Raw genomic sequence first — 17,732 nt, forward strand, 5'->3', positions numbered from 1 at the left:
TATTACCACATATATATTATTCATGATAATGATGTTTTAATCTTATTACCACATATATACTATTCATGATAATGATGTGTTCATCTTAATACCACATATATACTGTTCATGATAATGATGTTTTAATCTTATTACCACATATATACTGTTCATGATAATGATGTTTTAATCTTATTACCACATATATACTGTTCATGATAATGATGTTTTAATCTTATTACCACATATATATTATTCATGATAATGATGTTTTAATCTTATTACCACATATATACTATTCATGATAATGATGTTTTAATCTTATTACCACATATATATTATTCATGATAATGATGTTTTAATCTTATTACCACATATATACTGTTCATGATAATGGTGGTTTTTTTAATTTTAATTAACGTTTTAATCTTATTGCCACATATATACTATTCATGATAATAATGGTTTAATATTTTACCACATATATAGTATTCATAAGAATGATGTTTTAATATTTTCCCCACATATATACCATTGATAATAATGACGTTTTGATCTTATCACCACATACATCATATTCATGATAATAATGTTTTAATATTTTTACCACATATATACTATTCATGATAGTAATGTTTTAATATTTGTACCACATAGATACTATTCATGATAATAATGTTTTAATATTTATCACATATATAATATTCATGATATTGATGTTTTAATATGTTTACCTCATATATACTATTCATGATAATAATGTCGAAACATTTTTCCCACATATACACTATTCGTGATAGTAATGTCTTAATATTTTTACCACATATATACTATTCATGATAATAAGGTTTTAATATTTTTACCGCATATACACTATTCGTGATAGTAATGTCTTAATATTTTTACCACATATATACTATTCATGATAATAATGTTTTAATAGTTCTACCACATATATACTATTCATAATACTGATGTTTTACTATTTTACCATATATACATTATTCATGACAATGATGTTCTAATCATGTCACCACAGGGCTAAACCTCAAATGCTTATATTTATAACTAGTATGTAACCTTTGGAGCTGCAATATATATCTAGAGCTTTGATTAGGTCTATATGTACTTTGACACGACTGAATTGTTTATGGAATTCAGATTAGGGTAATTTTTTTAAAAGTTACATTCCTGGGCCAGAAAAGAAACTAAAGTGTGACTATTAATCAGGAGTATATTCCCATTGTTGAACATTGTCTCCCTTTCATAAATCATTCAAAACAATATTCTACATTAAACCTGTAAGTAATCAGTATCTTCGTAGAGTGTCTAACATACCCTAGTTAAACCTATAAGTCACGAACGTGAGAGGAGGCACTCAAGCAACACACGCTACAGTAGTGGATTTAATCGATCTGTACTATAAATCTCCTTATCTGATTAACAGGAGCAATAAAGCAAGGACAAGCCTGTGTATATAGGATTTATAGACATTGCCGTAGCATGAAGTCATTCAATAACAACATTATTGGATTTATAAATGTTATGTGTCTCTCATGACCGCGATTTAACCGAGAATCGGAGTTTTGTTTGTTGCTTCACGCCGTACGCAACAATGCACCATGTCAGTGATCGACTCCTGACCAGACAATCCGGTGATTGACATTATGAGCAGAGATCATGTGACGATGGCATGCATGAAACGAGTCGATGAGCCTGACCACCCAATCTGTGTTGGATCCCCTTGTTGGTATCTGTAGCTAAATACGAATATTTAACCGGATCTTCACAGGAAGCGTTGTTTGAGAATATCCTTTACGCGTGGCTATCAACCTAACACACCTGTACCTCAGTCAGGGGCGGTGGGGTAGCCTAGTGGTTAAAGCGTTCGCTCGTCTCGCCGAAGCCCGGTTCGATTCCCAACATGGGCACATTATGTGAAGCCAATTTCTGGTGTGATCTTGCTGGAATATTGCTAAAAGCGGCGTATTACAAAACTCACTCTTCCACTCACTATAAACCCACAGGGTTTCCACAGAACGACTACAACTATACCACGGCGGCATCTGGTTCATCTGATTGCAATGTACTAACCACACAGTACTCTGGTATCCATTTACAATTGAGTGTACAAGGTCTGAGAACGTTGAGACAATAGGGTTGAGTGTATATGGTTGGACGCCTGTCAGAACACATAGGCGGGTCCAGAGGGGGTGGGGGTAGGGTGGGGTGGTGTGCAGGGGCCATTGAAACTCGGGTGAAAATTAAGTGTGCATCCACCATCAAACCCCAGTTTGAACGCCCAGTTATGTCATCAGAGGTTATTTAGGATCCAAATCACAAATATTTGTGACCGTAGAGGCATCTATACATTAGAACATGTTTCGGAGGTACGGTATGTCGTCGAAGGCTGTAAGTCAATGTGCACAGTTGCCTCCCTTATTCGTGCCAGCACCCTGTGATCATGGGTTCGAGACCCAAATCTCAGCTGCTATGTTTCTAGATTTGTCAACAACGTCGTCTTGGTAAACTAAAGTGTTAAACATTTAATACCTGAATCACATCAGAATAAGGCTTGTAAGTCTCGCGAGGCGCTACTTCCGGTACTAAGCTGGTCCCACGCTCCCTTTGCGTGCGCCAACTTGCGATATGCAAGAGGGGGCCCTGCTTACGTCCGGTACCAGATTTCCGGTGACAAGCGCATATTCAACAACCAGTTCTGGTTCCAAATTGCGCGACTGCCAAATATGACTTTATTAGACCGGACCAAGTGTACAACCATGCTTGGCTCTCACGGGTATTGACAGTCGTAATATTTGGCTAATTTGGGGATGGTTAGATTGGAAATTTGTTAGTCCTGTAAGAATTATCGGTTCCTTACTGTCAACTGACAACCAGGACACCATCCGAAAAGGTATGAAACGTTGTTTGTCACCGGAAGTACTAAGGTCTCGCGAAGTGCCCTGACCTTTTACAAAATAAAATACTTTTCAAAAGGACGTTACTCCTAAGTCACACACAACCCACTCGTTTCACTCAACCTTACAGTAGCCTCCAGATGGACGGTGTAGCGAACATTTAATCATCTAAACAAGATCTCCATGACAGTACCCCACACGTGCCCGTCCAACGTCAAAGGATAATAAATTGATTATAACAATCCTCCTAAACATCATTATCCAGCTGCCAAGATTATCCACACGTCTAACATGTTGTCTTTGTGTACAGTTGTCAGGCAAGTAGTACCGGTCCTGATAAAGCCTGGGGGAAGTAGATAACAGTCTATCCCTCTATCACCCCCAGGGTCGTCTTCCAATAAACCCAGCTTCCCTAAATCTCCAAACTTGATTTAAAGTACGAAATCACTTGATGAGTTTAATAACCAGATTTCTGGTAGATCGGAATGAGTGAATGAGTTTAATTTTACGCCACTTTTAGCAATTTTCCAGCAACATAACGGCGGGGGACACCAGAAATGGGCTTCACACATTGTACCCATGTGGGGAATAGAACACGGGTCTTCGGCGTGACGAGCGAACGATTTAAGCACTAGACTACCCCACCGCCCCAGGTAGATTGGATCGCGTTATATACTCAGCAGAAAAAAACCCGGCAGTACGAATTCAAAATTAGATAGGCACTGTAATCAAATCATTACAGAAATGGACATAATAAGCGGATCAAAAACATTATTTGTGTACAATATCTGGACACATCAATGAATAACTCATTGTCCACAATTTCAAGACATTACGTGAACGTTTGCAGTCCATTCAGACTCTTGACTTCAGTATCTAGTGTGACCACCACGAGCGGCAATAACTGCAGCACAGCGTCTATGCATGGAGTTCACCAATCGATTGGTGAAGGCCATTGGCACCTGGAACCACACTCTGAGAAAAGCGTGGCGCAATAAATCGGCTGTGTTCGGCCTTGGTATGACATTATTCAGTCTCCTCTGAATTTCATCCCAAAGATGTTCAATTGGGTTTAAATCAGGATTAAGGGCTGGCCACTGCATAATGTTGACACCGTTCTGCTGTAAGAAGTCTCGTGTAGCTCTGGCAGTATGGGCCCGGGCGTTATCAAGCTGGAAAATGTTGTTCCGGTGACGTGCGAAATATGGTACAACGTGGGGCCTGAGAGCTTGGTCGATGTAGCGCACCGCTGTGATGCTGCGTCCTCTCCCTGGACCAAGGTTCTAGAACACCACAGGACCCACTCTCTGGTTCAGGCCTATTCCACTCTATACCATGATGCTTGCACCTCCCCATGAGTCTCTTTCCATAACACATTGGTCTGAGTAACGCTGGCCACGTTGTCGCCATATTCTTGTTCTGCCATATGCAGTTGATACGCAGTACCGACTCTCATCTGTGAACAGAACAGTTCTCCATTGCCTGTATCGCCGGTTTTGGTGTTGTAGGGCAAACTGTAGACGTTCACGCCGATGACGAGGGGTGAGGATAGGTCCACGGTAAGGTCTACGGCAATGGAGATTCCCGTTGTTACGACGTCGGCGTACTGTATCGGTACTGATTGGTCTTCCGTGTGTTCCCTCTGTCTGGCGTGCTGTTTCGGATGCCTGCATGAAGGGATTCTGTATATGCTGTCGCACAACATGGCGGTCTTGTCGTCTTGTGGTCCCCTTGGTCTGCCAGTACGGGGGCGATCATTTGTTGTGTTGGTGGCCCGGAAACGTTGCTGCAGCCCGTAGATGGTCCGAACGTTGACCTGAAAGTGATTGGCAACGGCTTGTGAAGTGTGGCCAGCTTCAAGTCTTCCTAGCGCCTGGTTCCTCTGAGCTGCCGTGAGTCGCGGCATCCTGCTGACGTTGTAATGTGAATGTTTCAACCAGGTTTGGGGTGCATTTTAAGGGGCTGGTCCTTGTAAACAGCACGTGCAGCAAGAGTTGCATGAACAACATGGAGAACACCGTACCATCTCCGAGATCAGGTTGCATTTTTGATACCATTTCCTGGGTTCCATTCTGAGTTTGGGAAGGAATGTCTTTGCTCAGGTAAAGTTGGAGATGTTGTCAAAAATATACAATCAAAACATTATATGAGTTTACAGTTATCCGTTTCTGCGAACGGAAAGTTCCAAACTGACGTTTCTTTTGCTGCTTAGTATAGTAAGAATGAATGGAACAAACCAGGGCCCCGATCCACGTAGCGTGGCGTCATTCGTAAGCCTATAATAAACTATAGAGTTACGACTGGTCGTAATGTTACGAACGCTTTGTGGATTGGGACCCTGTGTGGAATTGCTGATGTGTATTGGAGCTATGGAGCTAGGGTCTTGATGGTCAGTTGTATTCGATTTCTTATTTTTTAAATATTATTTTTATTACGAGTTGACCTATTCAGGTCAACCATTGTCTAAATGACAGTTAATTCCGGGCGTCGATACTATTTAGCCATGGCATGTCTAGAATTACTTAACCGCCAGTAGTTATATGACGCTAATCCCCATTATATCTCCATCACCGTTATCTTGTACTGTACGGTGACTTAACACGAACACACTGTGTCACTACTCGCTGATTACTGTTATTTATGACGGAATCAGGTGACCTTGGTTATATAAGCCTTGGTGCAGTGACAACGAATGGTTTCAGGTGCACCTGTACCATCTTCATCAGTACCATCATAAAGCAATAAGACCGTGAAGATATGGGTTTTCAGTAACCATGCTTGTCGTTACAGGAGACTAACGGGATCGGGTGGTCAGGCTGTCTGACTTGGTTGACACATGTCATCATATCCCAATTGCGTAGATCGATGCTCATGCTGTTGATCACTGGGTTGTCAGACTCGATAAAGATTCATGACTGTCAGAGAGTGATTTTACTGACGACAGATTCGATAAAGATGGTCGTGCTGTTTGATCTGTGCGTCTATGTGATGGGTGGGGTGGTGGTTTCGGGAAGAAAGTTTGGACCTATCATCATCCGTAGGAACATCAACGGAAAGATCAACTTTCTTCCCGAAACGATAATCAACCCGTGGTGTTACCACACCTCCCCCCAACAGGACCATGGAAACCTCCTACAGCATGGCAGTGCTATACAATACGAAGGTCGATCAAGATTTCTAGTCTAAGCACCACGTCGCGGTCTATGGCAAGTTCGTTCAACAGATTCAACTCTTGTGGGATGATTATTATTTATTATAGGATATTTATATAGCGCACATATCCAGGCAACTAGTACATGCTCAGGGCGCATCTAAGATCATCCTGATCGTACAGAACTGTCAACAGCTGAAAGTCACACTGAGTGACGGTACATGAGACTCAGTCAGAGTGATACATCACCAGGGATAATGTCCATTTTGAGCTATCAATTTCTACCCACAGAGTTACAGAAGAGTTGGGTTCAATGTTTAGGGCCAATATAAAACTAGTTCAGGTATATAAAGACGCTACGGCTGGAGGTGAGCTGATAGCAGGCCTTGGCGTTTAGGTGTTTGAAATGAACGAACATTTATTTGGTATCGAAAAAACACCCTATTACCCAACCCCACCCACACACAGGTTTGAGAAAGGTGGACAGCTGATGGTTCAATAGGTAATGTGTCTTCGTCATGTGAGATTCATTTCGTTCAATTGCTTTGCTAATCGCAATATACCGTTTGTCACTCTTTGTTTTAATCCTTTAATCCATGTTCTAATAAATACGCCCAATTGTAAGGAACTCAAGTGAAACAACGACGCATGTTGAACCTACCTTCCCCGCCGCCCAACTTTACGCTTGTCCGTTATGGGAGGAAGATGTACTTCTTTGAAAGTACAAGACGGGTCCTTCTTGATTGTCCTGGGTTTTCTGTCCAATTTGGCGAAAGCATCGCCCGGAAATCCCATAAGCTTCATACTTTCTGAAGAAGTTTTCACAACTATGTTTCAAATACACGATTACGTCCTGTAGTTAGTGGTATGGATGGTGTATCACTGATCCTTTAGGGTGTCAGGTTAGAACACATCCGTGAAAGTAATGCGTAAAACAAATTTCGCCTTTACACCAACACACTTCAATCTGCGACTTATGCAGACGACGTCAAGGGCAGGTAATAACTTCCGGTTGTCACAAATCCATTCAGAGTGATGTCCCTTTGGGAGTTTGAAATAACGTTCTGTTCACAGTAAACCATTTGTGATGAGTTCAGGTCATTGACAAGGATTTAAATGACGAAACAGGGTACCAGTCAGACAAGCCAATGTCTTCTCGAAAACAGTAGCTGTCGCTGTCTCGGCAGATGATGTATTATCTCGCAATGTCGTCCCAACTCGTAGCAACAACCTACACGATCACTAGACAACTATTCCCTCGGTAACTTAGTGTATCGAGTAAGACATTTCTATATCGCTATTGCTACATAACACGTACATATTGTTTTGCCGAGCTGTTTTATTGTCGATTTCTGCTGCAATGTGTAACAGTATCTATCAATAAATGTCAAGCCAACACTGCGAAGGAAAACCACAATCAAATAGCATACGTCACTATTGCAATCTCGACATTTTCTTTTTAAGTTTGGGTTAATATTAAATGGGTTTGATCAGTTCAATAGCATTTACTTTCCCCGTACCTCACAGAGCTCACACGTCTTCACAAATAGCGTAAACGATTCATTAAAAACATTCCGGTAATCTATGGGTGTTTTTTAATTTTCCTCTTTGTGTTCTAACAAAATTATGCCGCGTTGTTTATTCAGCCCTTCAGTGAACAATGCTGTCAGTGGTCGTGTAAAAATCAAATGAAATGCTAGTGTAGCAACACCGCTGGTTCTACACATTCCCCTTGCAGTGTTTAATCGTAACAACAACTAATCTCCTGATAAATCAACGCTACCTGTCGAGGTTTGACATTTTTGTGAAGTAATGTTCTAAATCACCTGCGGATTGAGAGCTTTATTGTTTTGCTTTGAATAGACTTTGACTTTTGACGCTCAGCTTGTGTTTCTTTTGTAAATTACTCAACACACGGCATCTAATAAAGACGAAGATCGATTGTAAATTACCGCATTGCTGGTGCAGAGTCGATAATCAAACACATGGCACTTCAAGTGCATTATGCTCTGGCGTCGCGTTCGTTTCACAAACAAAGTTTTTCTCACTTACAAAAGAACGTCACAATGACGTTGACGTAAATTCAATTCACTATGTAAATGTCTAACTCTGGCATGACTAAATGCCCAAGTGACTTCCATTTGAAAATGTTTGACTTACCTCAGAAATAATCGCGCATTTTCCGACATTAACATATATCACTTGTTATGTAACTACAGTCTATAAACTTTGCTTTAACCTATTTAAATTGACGTCTTTTATAGTTTGCAAGATTGACAACTTGTAAATTTCAACAAAATCAATTTGTTAACGTCTTTTTGTGCCGCATTTAATTCCAATTGATTTATTACTGTTGTCGATTTCACAGTGTGTGTTCATCCATCCCCAAGCAGACAGGACCTCCCTTAAAGCCGATAATGGTTTATCCTTTAATCTCTAGATCTCTACTTAAAGCCTTTTCTATCGGAATGTGAAGTACTATTGACTTTTAAACTATATCTGTTGACTTTCAAGATATAGATTTCCACGTCACGTTTTACACTTTCAAAGTGCAATCAGTGTCGCTAAGGATATGTGAATTAATTAACACTCCCGTATACAGATTAAGCTGCTTTGATATATACATTGATACGCTGATATATACAAGTGTGCACTTGTAATATAACTCAGATATTTCAAACTTCCGTGTAATTTATGAAACTCATTTCAGCCAAGAAACGATTGATGGTTGTAAATGTCCCAAAATTTCAAGAAGTTCCTCTTCATTTAACGACATATTGTCCGTATATATCGTCGATTGAAATGTACACTTTCCAATTCCATTTAAAATGTCAAGAAATCTCTGAACGCTGGTTTAGTGTTGTGTAGTGGTCCGTCCAAATTCGTTATAAATTCAAGTCCGTTTTTTTCTTTTTCAGTTTCAAACATCCATCACTTTTGAAATTGAACACAACACCAGTAATCAAATCGTGTGACCATTCCAAATTATAATCCATTTCAGATGTCAATTTGACATGAAATCCAAATCCGGAATCAAGTTGAACGAAAACAGAAACACCTCCCCAAACTCGCACCCGTTCTTCAGTAGCGTCAATAACTGAACAAATGTCGATTTCACCGTGTCGATTTCTCCGCCTGTCACATTTCAGTGTCCCGCTTGACAGGTGCTCTTTGCTCGAAGTTGCAACGAACAAACTCTAACAATGATCCGGGTTACCGACAAGGGTACCAATCAATATCAAAATCAATCGATTGCAAATATTGCTTGATCACCCAGCTACTGTTGTCGAACCCTGTATCCCTGCCTAAGCGGATTAACCCTACCACGGTGTAGCATATCCTTCGTTGTCTTGTTTATGATCCTTGGCGTAGATATACAAGTATGTAGGGAGTTTGTAAGAGTCGAGGGACAGTAGGTCACGGGACACCAAGGAAGAAATGCTACCGTCACCACAACACAATGGTTTTAGATACCATCATGAATATTTTCTATACAATGTCATTATTTCCACGTGATAAATTATGGAAAATGAATTTCACATCAAAAGTCAATCAATCTTAATTCATATTCAGTGGTCTTCGTGAGACTGTTCGCTGTTCCTGAAATCAACCACTCTGTAATCCAACCACTCCGTAAACCAACCATTCTGTAAAACAACCATTCTATAAACCAACCATTCTGTAAACCAACCACTATGTAAACTAACCATTCTGTAAACCAACCATTTTATATCCATTCTATAAACCAACCACTCTGTAAACCAACCATTCTGTAAACCAACCATTCTTTGACCAACCACTCTGTAAACCAACCATTCTGTAAACCAATCACTCTGTAAACCAACCATTTTATAACCATTCTATAAACCAACCATTCTGTAAATCAACCACTCTGTAAACCAACCATTCTGTAAACCAACCATTCTTTGCCCAACCACTCTGTAAACCAACCATTCTGTAAACCAATCACTCTGTAAACCAACCATTTTATAACCATTCTATAAACCAACCATTCTGTAAACCAACCATTCTGTAAACCAACTATTCTGTAAACCAACCACTCTGTAAACCAACCATTCTATGAACTAACCACTCTGTAAACCAGCCACTCTGTTTTGGGGTGTGCAGGAATAATTATTCATTGTGCCTAATTGCAGTATTTTACGCCTATATTCGTGATTCTAGGTCCGTTTTGAAACGAAAGCAACAACACTACACTAGGATACATTACATGATAAGTTCTCGTTTCGAGGTGAATGAATGTGGTCGTGTCTACCGTACCTTAACATAAACTTACGAGGGGCGCTGGGATAGCCAAGTGGTTAAAGCGTTCGCTCGTCACGCCGAAGGCCCGGGTTCGATTCTCCACATGGGTATAATGTGTGAGGCCCATTTCTGGTGATATTGCTGAAATACTGCTAAAAGTGGCGTAAAACCATACTCACTCACATAAAAGAATTATCGCTAAAAGATCTTTGTATTACGGGCCCCAGGGTCACATGCACAATGTAAATTTCATAGGACAAAGCTCATTAATTTTAAAAGATTTATCATAAATGTCACAAGGAAAACCCAAAACATGTACACATGTAAAAGATATCAGCTCGTATATCACATTCATTGACAATTAATTTCGAGTTATTGATACAAAATCATAAGGTTAAAACTATGTTATTTGTTAAAGCATATTCATAATTGAGACTCCCCCACAAATATAATGTTTCAAGCTTACCTGTTTCTCTTTTTCAGATCAGGTTTGAATCAACTATGATAACACGCACTGTCTAGAATAAACACAACCCTCGGGTATATGGGTTTATGGCTAGCGGAGATCGAGTGTGGTTTCCTAAAAGCAATTTAAGATGTGTGTTCGTAATGAAAAAACCTACTTGACTGTGCTGAGTGTAAGCGCGCCACCGGTACATTATATGTCTACATTTGATGAGTAGCGCATGACAAATAACGAACATGACATCTGTGATGTGTGCATGTCTTACATAGCGGAGTTTCTATGATGTCAGATGTCCATTAAAGTGACTACGAACAAGTTTGCTTAAAGTCAGTGGTGATTCTTCAAAATGTATTTGTATTCATTAAGAGCACTGGGGTAACATAGTCGTTCGATTCCAGTCATGGGTACAAAGTGCGACGTGATTTTGTTCCCCCTGTATCGTCAATGCCAACAACAATAACAATCATAATTATAATTATGCATGTTTTGTGGCCTGTGTATATTGAATGCACATTATGAATGATTTAAAGAACTGTATTAGATATTGCCACAGGCGGAATAAAAGATTATCACACCATTTAGTGTGATGTAATGCTATAACTCTATGTAAAACCCCTCACGTTCACTCACCGTGCAAGTAGTACAAGTATGGTCCTGGTAATTGAGAGATAAAACCATTTCAAATTAGGAAATATACTCATGCCAATAATGGTTGTCACCCCTTCAAATTTTTTTTATTGGAGAGGGGTGTGGGATCGGTGTTTGGGGGTTGGGGGGGAGGGTGACAACCATTATTGGCATGAGTATATATGGGAATCAGTGTGTTTACATTTAAATATCGTAATTAAAGAGAATATCCACTCGATACAAAACGGTTTAGTTCTACCATATATATCAATGGTAGACTATTGGTTTATCTATATTGTGGTTAAGCTTAAACAATGTTTGTTTTCACATCCTCTATTATCAAGCGTTATTATCATGATAATACCATTGGTTCATTCTTTGCCAAAGCTTCGTTTGGGAGATGACGTGACTTCTCTGTCTCTCTTATGAGTGAGTGAGTTGGGTTTTACGCCGCTTTTAGCAATATTCCAACAATATCACGGTGGGGGCCGTCAGAAATGGGCTTCACACTGTACCCATGTGGGGAATCGATCCTGGGTCTTCGGCATGACGAGCGAACACCTTCACCACTAGGCTACTCCTACCGCCCCGCCTCTCCTCTGAGCAACCCTAAATGAATATCAGTGTAACTTGATTGGCCAGATATTTATAGCGGCGTGTTGCTCGAATCTGACTCATCAACGCATCTTTGTACCTTCTGGAAGGTCCAGGGTACATATCTTTAACAAATCAGGGTAAAACACTCTGTATAATCGAGGATGATCCAGAATGTAAGAAGCCCTTTTCATGTCTCCTGTCTGGTTGCTGGAAACTATAAATCCTTATAAATATGGACAGTAAAACTTCAGCAATCATTGTTTTTAGAGTAAAGTCTTCATAAACACAAACAACTGAATTTCCGATCCATGTTCGATGGTAGCCTAGTGATTAAAGCGTTCGCTCGTCACGTCAAAGACCCGGGTTCGATTCCCCACATGGGTACAATATGTGAAGCCCATTTCTGGTGTCCCCTGCCGTGATATTGCTGGAATATTGCTAAAAGTGGTGTAAAACTAAACTCACTCACTCGCTCAATGTATATGTACCACGGCTCTTAGGTACTTAAGAGTTAACTTTAGCAAGACACATTCCATACTCCTACCTAAGAGGTCCGAGTCTCATGTTATATTGTAGCGTGAATCTACGTATATACATGTAGACAAAACCAAATTACTCGCATATCTGGCTGATATCATCAGTACACTGTATCATGTGTAATGGCTCGGATTATCAACAGGGGGTTCCGTGCACTGCCAACAAAACACCCACAGCACCTGTTTCGGTTCAGAATAATGCCCGACTCCATTGGGGAAGCTGTCATTGTATGAACATAAGCGGCTATTAGGATAAAGCCAGTCCTTGAAATCGGATATAATTAATAGGTCGAGTGATTAACTACGCATGTATGTGTGTGTGTCTGTCTGTCTGTCTGAACATATAAGGATAAAGCTAGTCCTCGAAATTAGATATAAATGAATGAGTTTAGTTTTACGCCGCACTCAGCAATGTTCCAGCTATATGGCGACGGTCTGTAAATAATCGAGTCTGGACCAGACAATCCAGTGATCAACAGCATGAGCATCGATCTACGCAGTTGGGATACGATGACATGTGTCAACCAAGTCAGCGAGCCTGACCACCCGATCCCGTAAGTCGCTAATATAAGTAATAAGACGGCGGTGTGTGAGTGCGTGCGTGCGTGCGTGCGCGCGCGTGTGTCTGTCTTTTTGTCTGTGTGTATGTTTGTCTGTAGGAACTTATTCTCTGTTGTGCAGATGCACCATATCACCCAGATGAACTGATTCACGTAATGATTGTTGTTTGTGGGCAACGCTGCTTAGAAAATATCCCGTTACTTAACTACGTCATCCACCACGATCACGTGTCCATGAAAATATCTTCAAATATAGTCTGCACTTGGGTAGAATTACACCAGGTATAGTAGCTAGGGGTGAGTTGGGTCGCTCCTCCCTCAGGGCCAGTCAGTATGTCCAGATATCGAAGCATTGAGTGAGGATGCTGTTTCACGATATTATTTATAAAAGTGATTATCAATATCAGTATATGCCTGAAGGGTTATGTACCTGTTGGCCACACAAGGTTAAAGGTCACATGCAACGTAAAACACAACTTTGCAGATTCTGATACCTTTCGGTATGGACATACCGAAACAAATCGTCAAAAATGCAAATTCAACTTATAAAGTTGAAAAATAACGCGATGAAAGAAAACTCGCGAAATCGGAGTTCAAACGTTTCACTAATTTTCCCCAGACTTTTCTGGGGAAAACGAGTTTCAACAGCTGGGCAGCGCTCATAGCACGTGCGCAAGTAAATAGGTTCGCACAGCTTGGAAGCGGGTTGTCGGGTGAATACTCGGTGAAGGCTTTGGTGTGAGCTATTTTTCTAATGTTTTGTTGATATCTCACAGGCGCGAGCTTTTTATATGTTATGACAGTAAATTAACTGTTTATATAATTTCAATTGTCTATTTCACCACACGTTCTTCTTACCGAGGCACTTTCTCAGTTCGATACTTAAAAGCAATGTCATTATTTAGCGTTGACAGAATTTCTAACTGTGATATAGATATGTCGTTGTCACAGACAAAACTCAATGTCTTGTTTTATTGACACCTGTGTGTCTGCCTGCCTGTCTGCTAATGACAATATTCAATACACAGCTGCTATCACTGACCACATGCAATTTGAACTTAACACCAATCAGGCTATACACCATAAACAAAATGCATTGATTTATGGCCCGAGTTCGGTCTCTGTTACATTATGTAATTACACAGACAGACAGGTGTGATACTTGAACACATGACATGTTATGATGTCTGTTGATTGCAAAATGTTATACACAAAAGATGAGCATGTATTTACAAAACCCAACATCTCTATATATACACACACAATGAGCCGTGTGGGCATATGCAAATGAACCAGCCGTTACACTTGAGTGCACACCCACCTGCTCTGACTGGGTTCGGTATCCCGGCTGCTTCGCTTCTTGGGAAGTAAACCGAAGTACACAATTTTGCACTTTCGATTTGCGATTGTACGCTTATAATTTTGTTTATATATTTTTTCGTAACCAGCAATGTATATTATATGTCATGAATAAGTGATAATTGTGTTTTAATTATGTTTGATTTTTTGGTTGCATGTGACCTTTAAGACGTTACTTTACTGTTAAATCTTTGCTTATGTGTGATGAACCAGGAAGTGGGCGGTGTCATTATATTCTTCTCCATTTTTTAAGGCAGTTGCGTCTCTACAGATAATCACGTCTGGCCTGAAAATATTACTAGCTTCGTAAACTTGAAATATGTAGAAACATAAAGTTAGAAAATAAGTACAAGAAGTATTTGAGGATGCTTACAGTACCAGAATATCGTATTACATTGTGTGAATTCAATTGTTCTAAACATAAACATAAATTGGAGAAGGAAGAAAGATGGTTTTTGTCCGAATTTTGTATTGCTTCTGTTATTGAGTCGGAATGTCACCTCTGGGTGGAATGTCAGTTCACAATTATTTACGTAATGGCATTCTTTCTCGGTACTATCAGCACGAAGTTTAAACACTTGATAGTGTCAAACAGAAACCATGTTATCAACGGTTTGGCCAAACGTGTGTTTCGGGCTCTGAAAAACGTGTCAACCACTGTGTTAATACATGAAGTTTATGTGATGGTATGGGGCACCCTGTGAAGATATACTGTATAGTGGGCCGGTGATTCCTTTACGGAAATAAACACACGTTCTTATACATGTCAGCTTCGTATGGGAGAAGTCCGAGTGAGTTTAGTTTAACGCTGCTTTTAGCAATATGGGCTTCACACATTGTGCCCAATGTACCTATGGGAATAACCACTAGCTATCCCACCGCCCGGAGGAAGTCCTAAGCGACGCGTGTTGTACAGAGTGAGTGAGTTTAATTTGATGTACTTTTTAGCAATATTCCAGCAATATCACGGCGGGGGATACCAGAAATGGGCTTTACACATTGCACTCATGTGGGCAATCGAACCCGGGTCTTCGCCGAGACGAGCGAACGCTTTAACCACGAACCTACCCCCACCGCCCAGGAGTGCAGGAGATCTATTCTGGCCCGTAATCGAAAACAAACCGGCTGATAAAGGACGTGTTTATTGATTAGAACAATAAGCGTCAATCCTGGATTAGTTACGTTACCTATAGGCTGCAGGAGGGGTGGGGTGGGGGGTGGGTGGGGGTGTAACCAATAGGATTAAACACTGCGTCATGTTCACCATTAGCATAGGCATTCGTTATGGTGATATTGCATGTTACCTCAATATATCATGTTTGTACTTAAATCTTGGCGTGAATATACTGACGGAAAAAAGTAACGTACGGCATATAAAGTTAAAATATATATATTCTGAAATGAAATATTTAATCTTTGAAAACATATTCATAAAGACTGTAAGGTCGTATTGAGGTACGTGTAGTTTTGGATGTTTGCGTGTTGGGAACATGATACACACACCTTTGGTCTTTCAATTTGAACAGTGGGCACAATGTGAGAAGCCCATTTCTGGTGTCCCCCGCCGTGATGTTGCTGGAATATTGCTAAAAGCGGCGTAAAATAAAACTCAGTCAGTCAGTCAGTCAATTTGAACAGCACATGCTCATTGTTCAGCTATCAGGTGCTCATACACAACACCTTTGTCTAACAGTGAATAACGCTTACCCAATGCCTCGGCTTGCCGAGAACCAGCGTCTTAGCACTGTGCGTTTGCTACAAACGGGGATGACACAAAACGAAGTTGAACCATATTTTTTTGTTTATCGAACCATAATATGATCTTTTTGGAGTCTTGATCATCTGCAATGTAACACACATGACTCACGTCAACAGGTCAACCATATTCGGTTGGTGCATCTACCGGGTCCACATCAGAATGCCATAGTAACAGCTCAGGCAATACCTGAACTGAGAGAAATTAGTGGCAGAACTCTGTGCAACGGGTTGATGGATTACAACATCCGTTCCCGACGTCGAGCGAAAAGTCAAATATTTCATTTTCGTCACGCCTCAGGCCTCACTTGAAGGTGACACTATATGAGCAAGACAAGTCCGGGACAAAATGATTTTCACAGATGAGTCCAGGTTTCATCTCGGTTGTCAGTCAATCCTAAAGGCACCTGTTTTGATTCACAATAAGGCCTGACTTTAATGGGGTTGTACAATGTTTGTGAGTCTTTGTACCCTCGGCAGTCATAGGCTATATGATATACCCTGCGTGTGAGTCTATCTACCAGGGGCCGACTTCGGCTGTGTGATGTGTGTGAGCCTATGCACCCCGAACCGACAGTCTGTGTGGTGTACCGCTGTCAGAAGACGGTGAGGTAGCCTAGTGGTTAAAGCGTTCGCTGGCCACACCGAAGACCCGGGTTCGATTCCCCACATGGGTTCATTGTGTGAAGCCCATTTCTGGTGTCCCCTGCCTTGATATTGCTTGAATATTGCTAAAAGCGGCGTAAAACCAAACTCACTCAATCACAGGGCAGCGTGATGCGTGTGAGCTTATGTAACCCATGACGTCACTGGCTCACACAGAGTGTACATCACCCAAGGTTGTGTTTATATTGTATTTTGTATCTGTTACTATTCCCACCGAAGTAGTTAATTCTATACACGGTAAATGGTGAATATGTAATATTATCTTCTGTTTGTACATAGGGCGTGGTTAGTTTGACAGTATTTGGCCAATCCATTTGACCTTTTTGTGTCCGTAAGATACAAACATAGACTCGTTTAGGTGGCCCTCAATTACACAACTGTGTACACATAACCCTTTGTGATTATACACCGTACGTACACACTCTCATCAGTGACAGGTAGGCACAAGCAGCTCTGACTTGGCTGAAGGTATGCCCTTCCCCCTTTGAGCCACCCCGCATATCCCTTATTTTCTTCTTGAATCCAGTTTTGAGAGCAGTGTACACAGAGTGAGACTGAATTTTATTCCATTTGGATTATATTAAAGGATGCATAACCAACCTTGCTCTCAAGATAAGGACGAAATGTTATCGATTTGTCTTTCACAAGACGCCTATCACTGGTTTGTCTGGCCCGACTAGACTATTTACAGACCGCCGTCTCATAGCTGGAATAATGAGTGTGGGTTAACGACCAAAACAAAATCAAGGGCATGATAGAGAGTAACTGTATATATCTAAAATATGCCAGAGATTGGGGAAAGCATTCGAGCTCAATAATCTGACGTTTAATATAGTAGATGATTGTGAGCCA

At 40.6% G+C, this 17,732-nt stretch overlaps 1 protein-coding gene across 2 annotated transcripts in view; it reads right to left on the reverse strand.

Annotated features, from left to right (window-relative positions):
* LOC124291132 overlaps positions 1–8,020 on the reverse strand; it is a 32,760-nt gene extending 24,740 nt beyond the window's left edge. The window contains exon 1 of one of the 2 annotated variants that reach the window (XM_046728040.1): positions 6,710–8,020. In XM_046728040.1, coding sequence (XP_046583996.1) covers positions 6,710–6,852 — 143 coding nt within the window. In that variant the 5' untranslated portion in view covers positions 6,853–8,020. The remainder of the gene's footprint in view (positions 1–6,709) is intronic. The other variant, XM_046728041.1, reaches the window with a different exon arrangement.
* Between the last annotated feature and the right edge of the window lie 9,712 nt (positions 8,021–17,732).

This window comes from Haliotis rubra, unplaced genomic scaffold (genome assembly GCF_003918875.1).
Source record: "Haliotis rubra isolate DU_JTF1 unplaced genomic scaffold, ASM391887v1 Scf483, whole genome shotgun sequence".
In the NCBI taxonomy this organism is placed as follows: Eukaryota; Metazoa; Mollusca; class Gastropoda; order Lepetellida; family Haliotidae; genus Haliotis; species Haliotis rubra.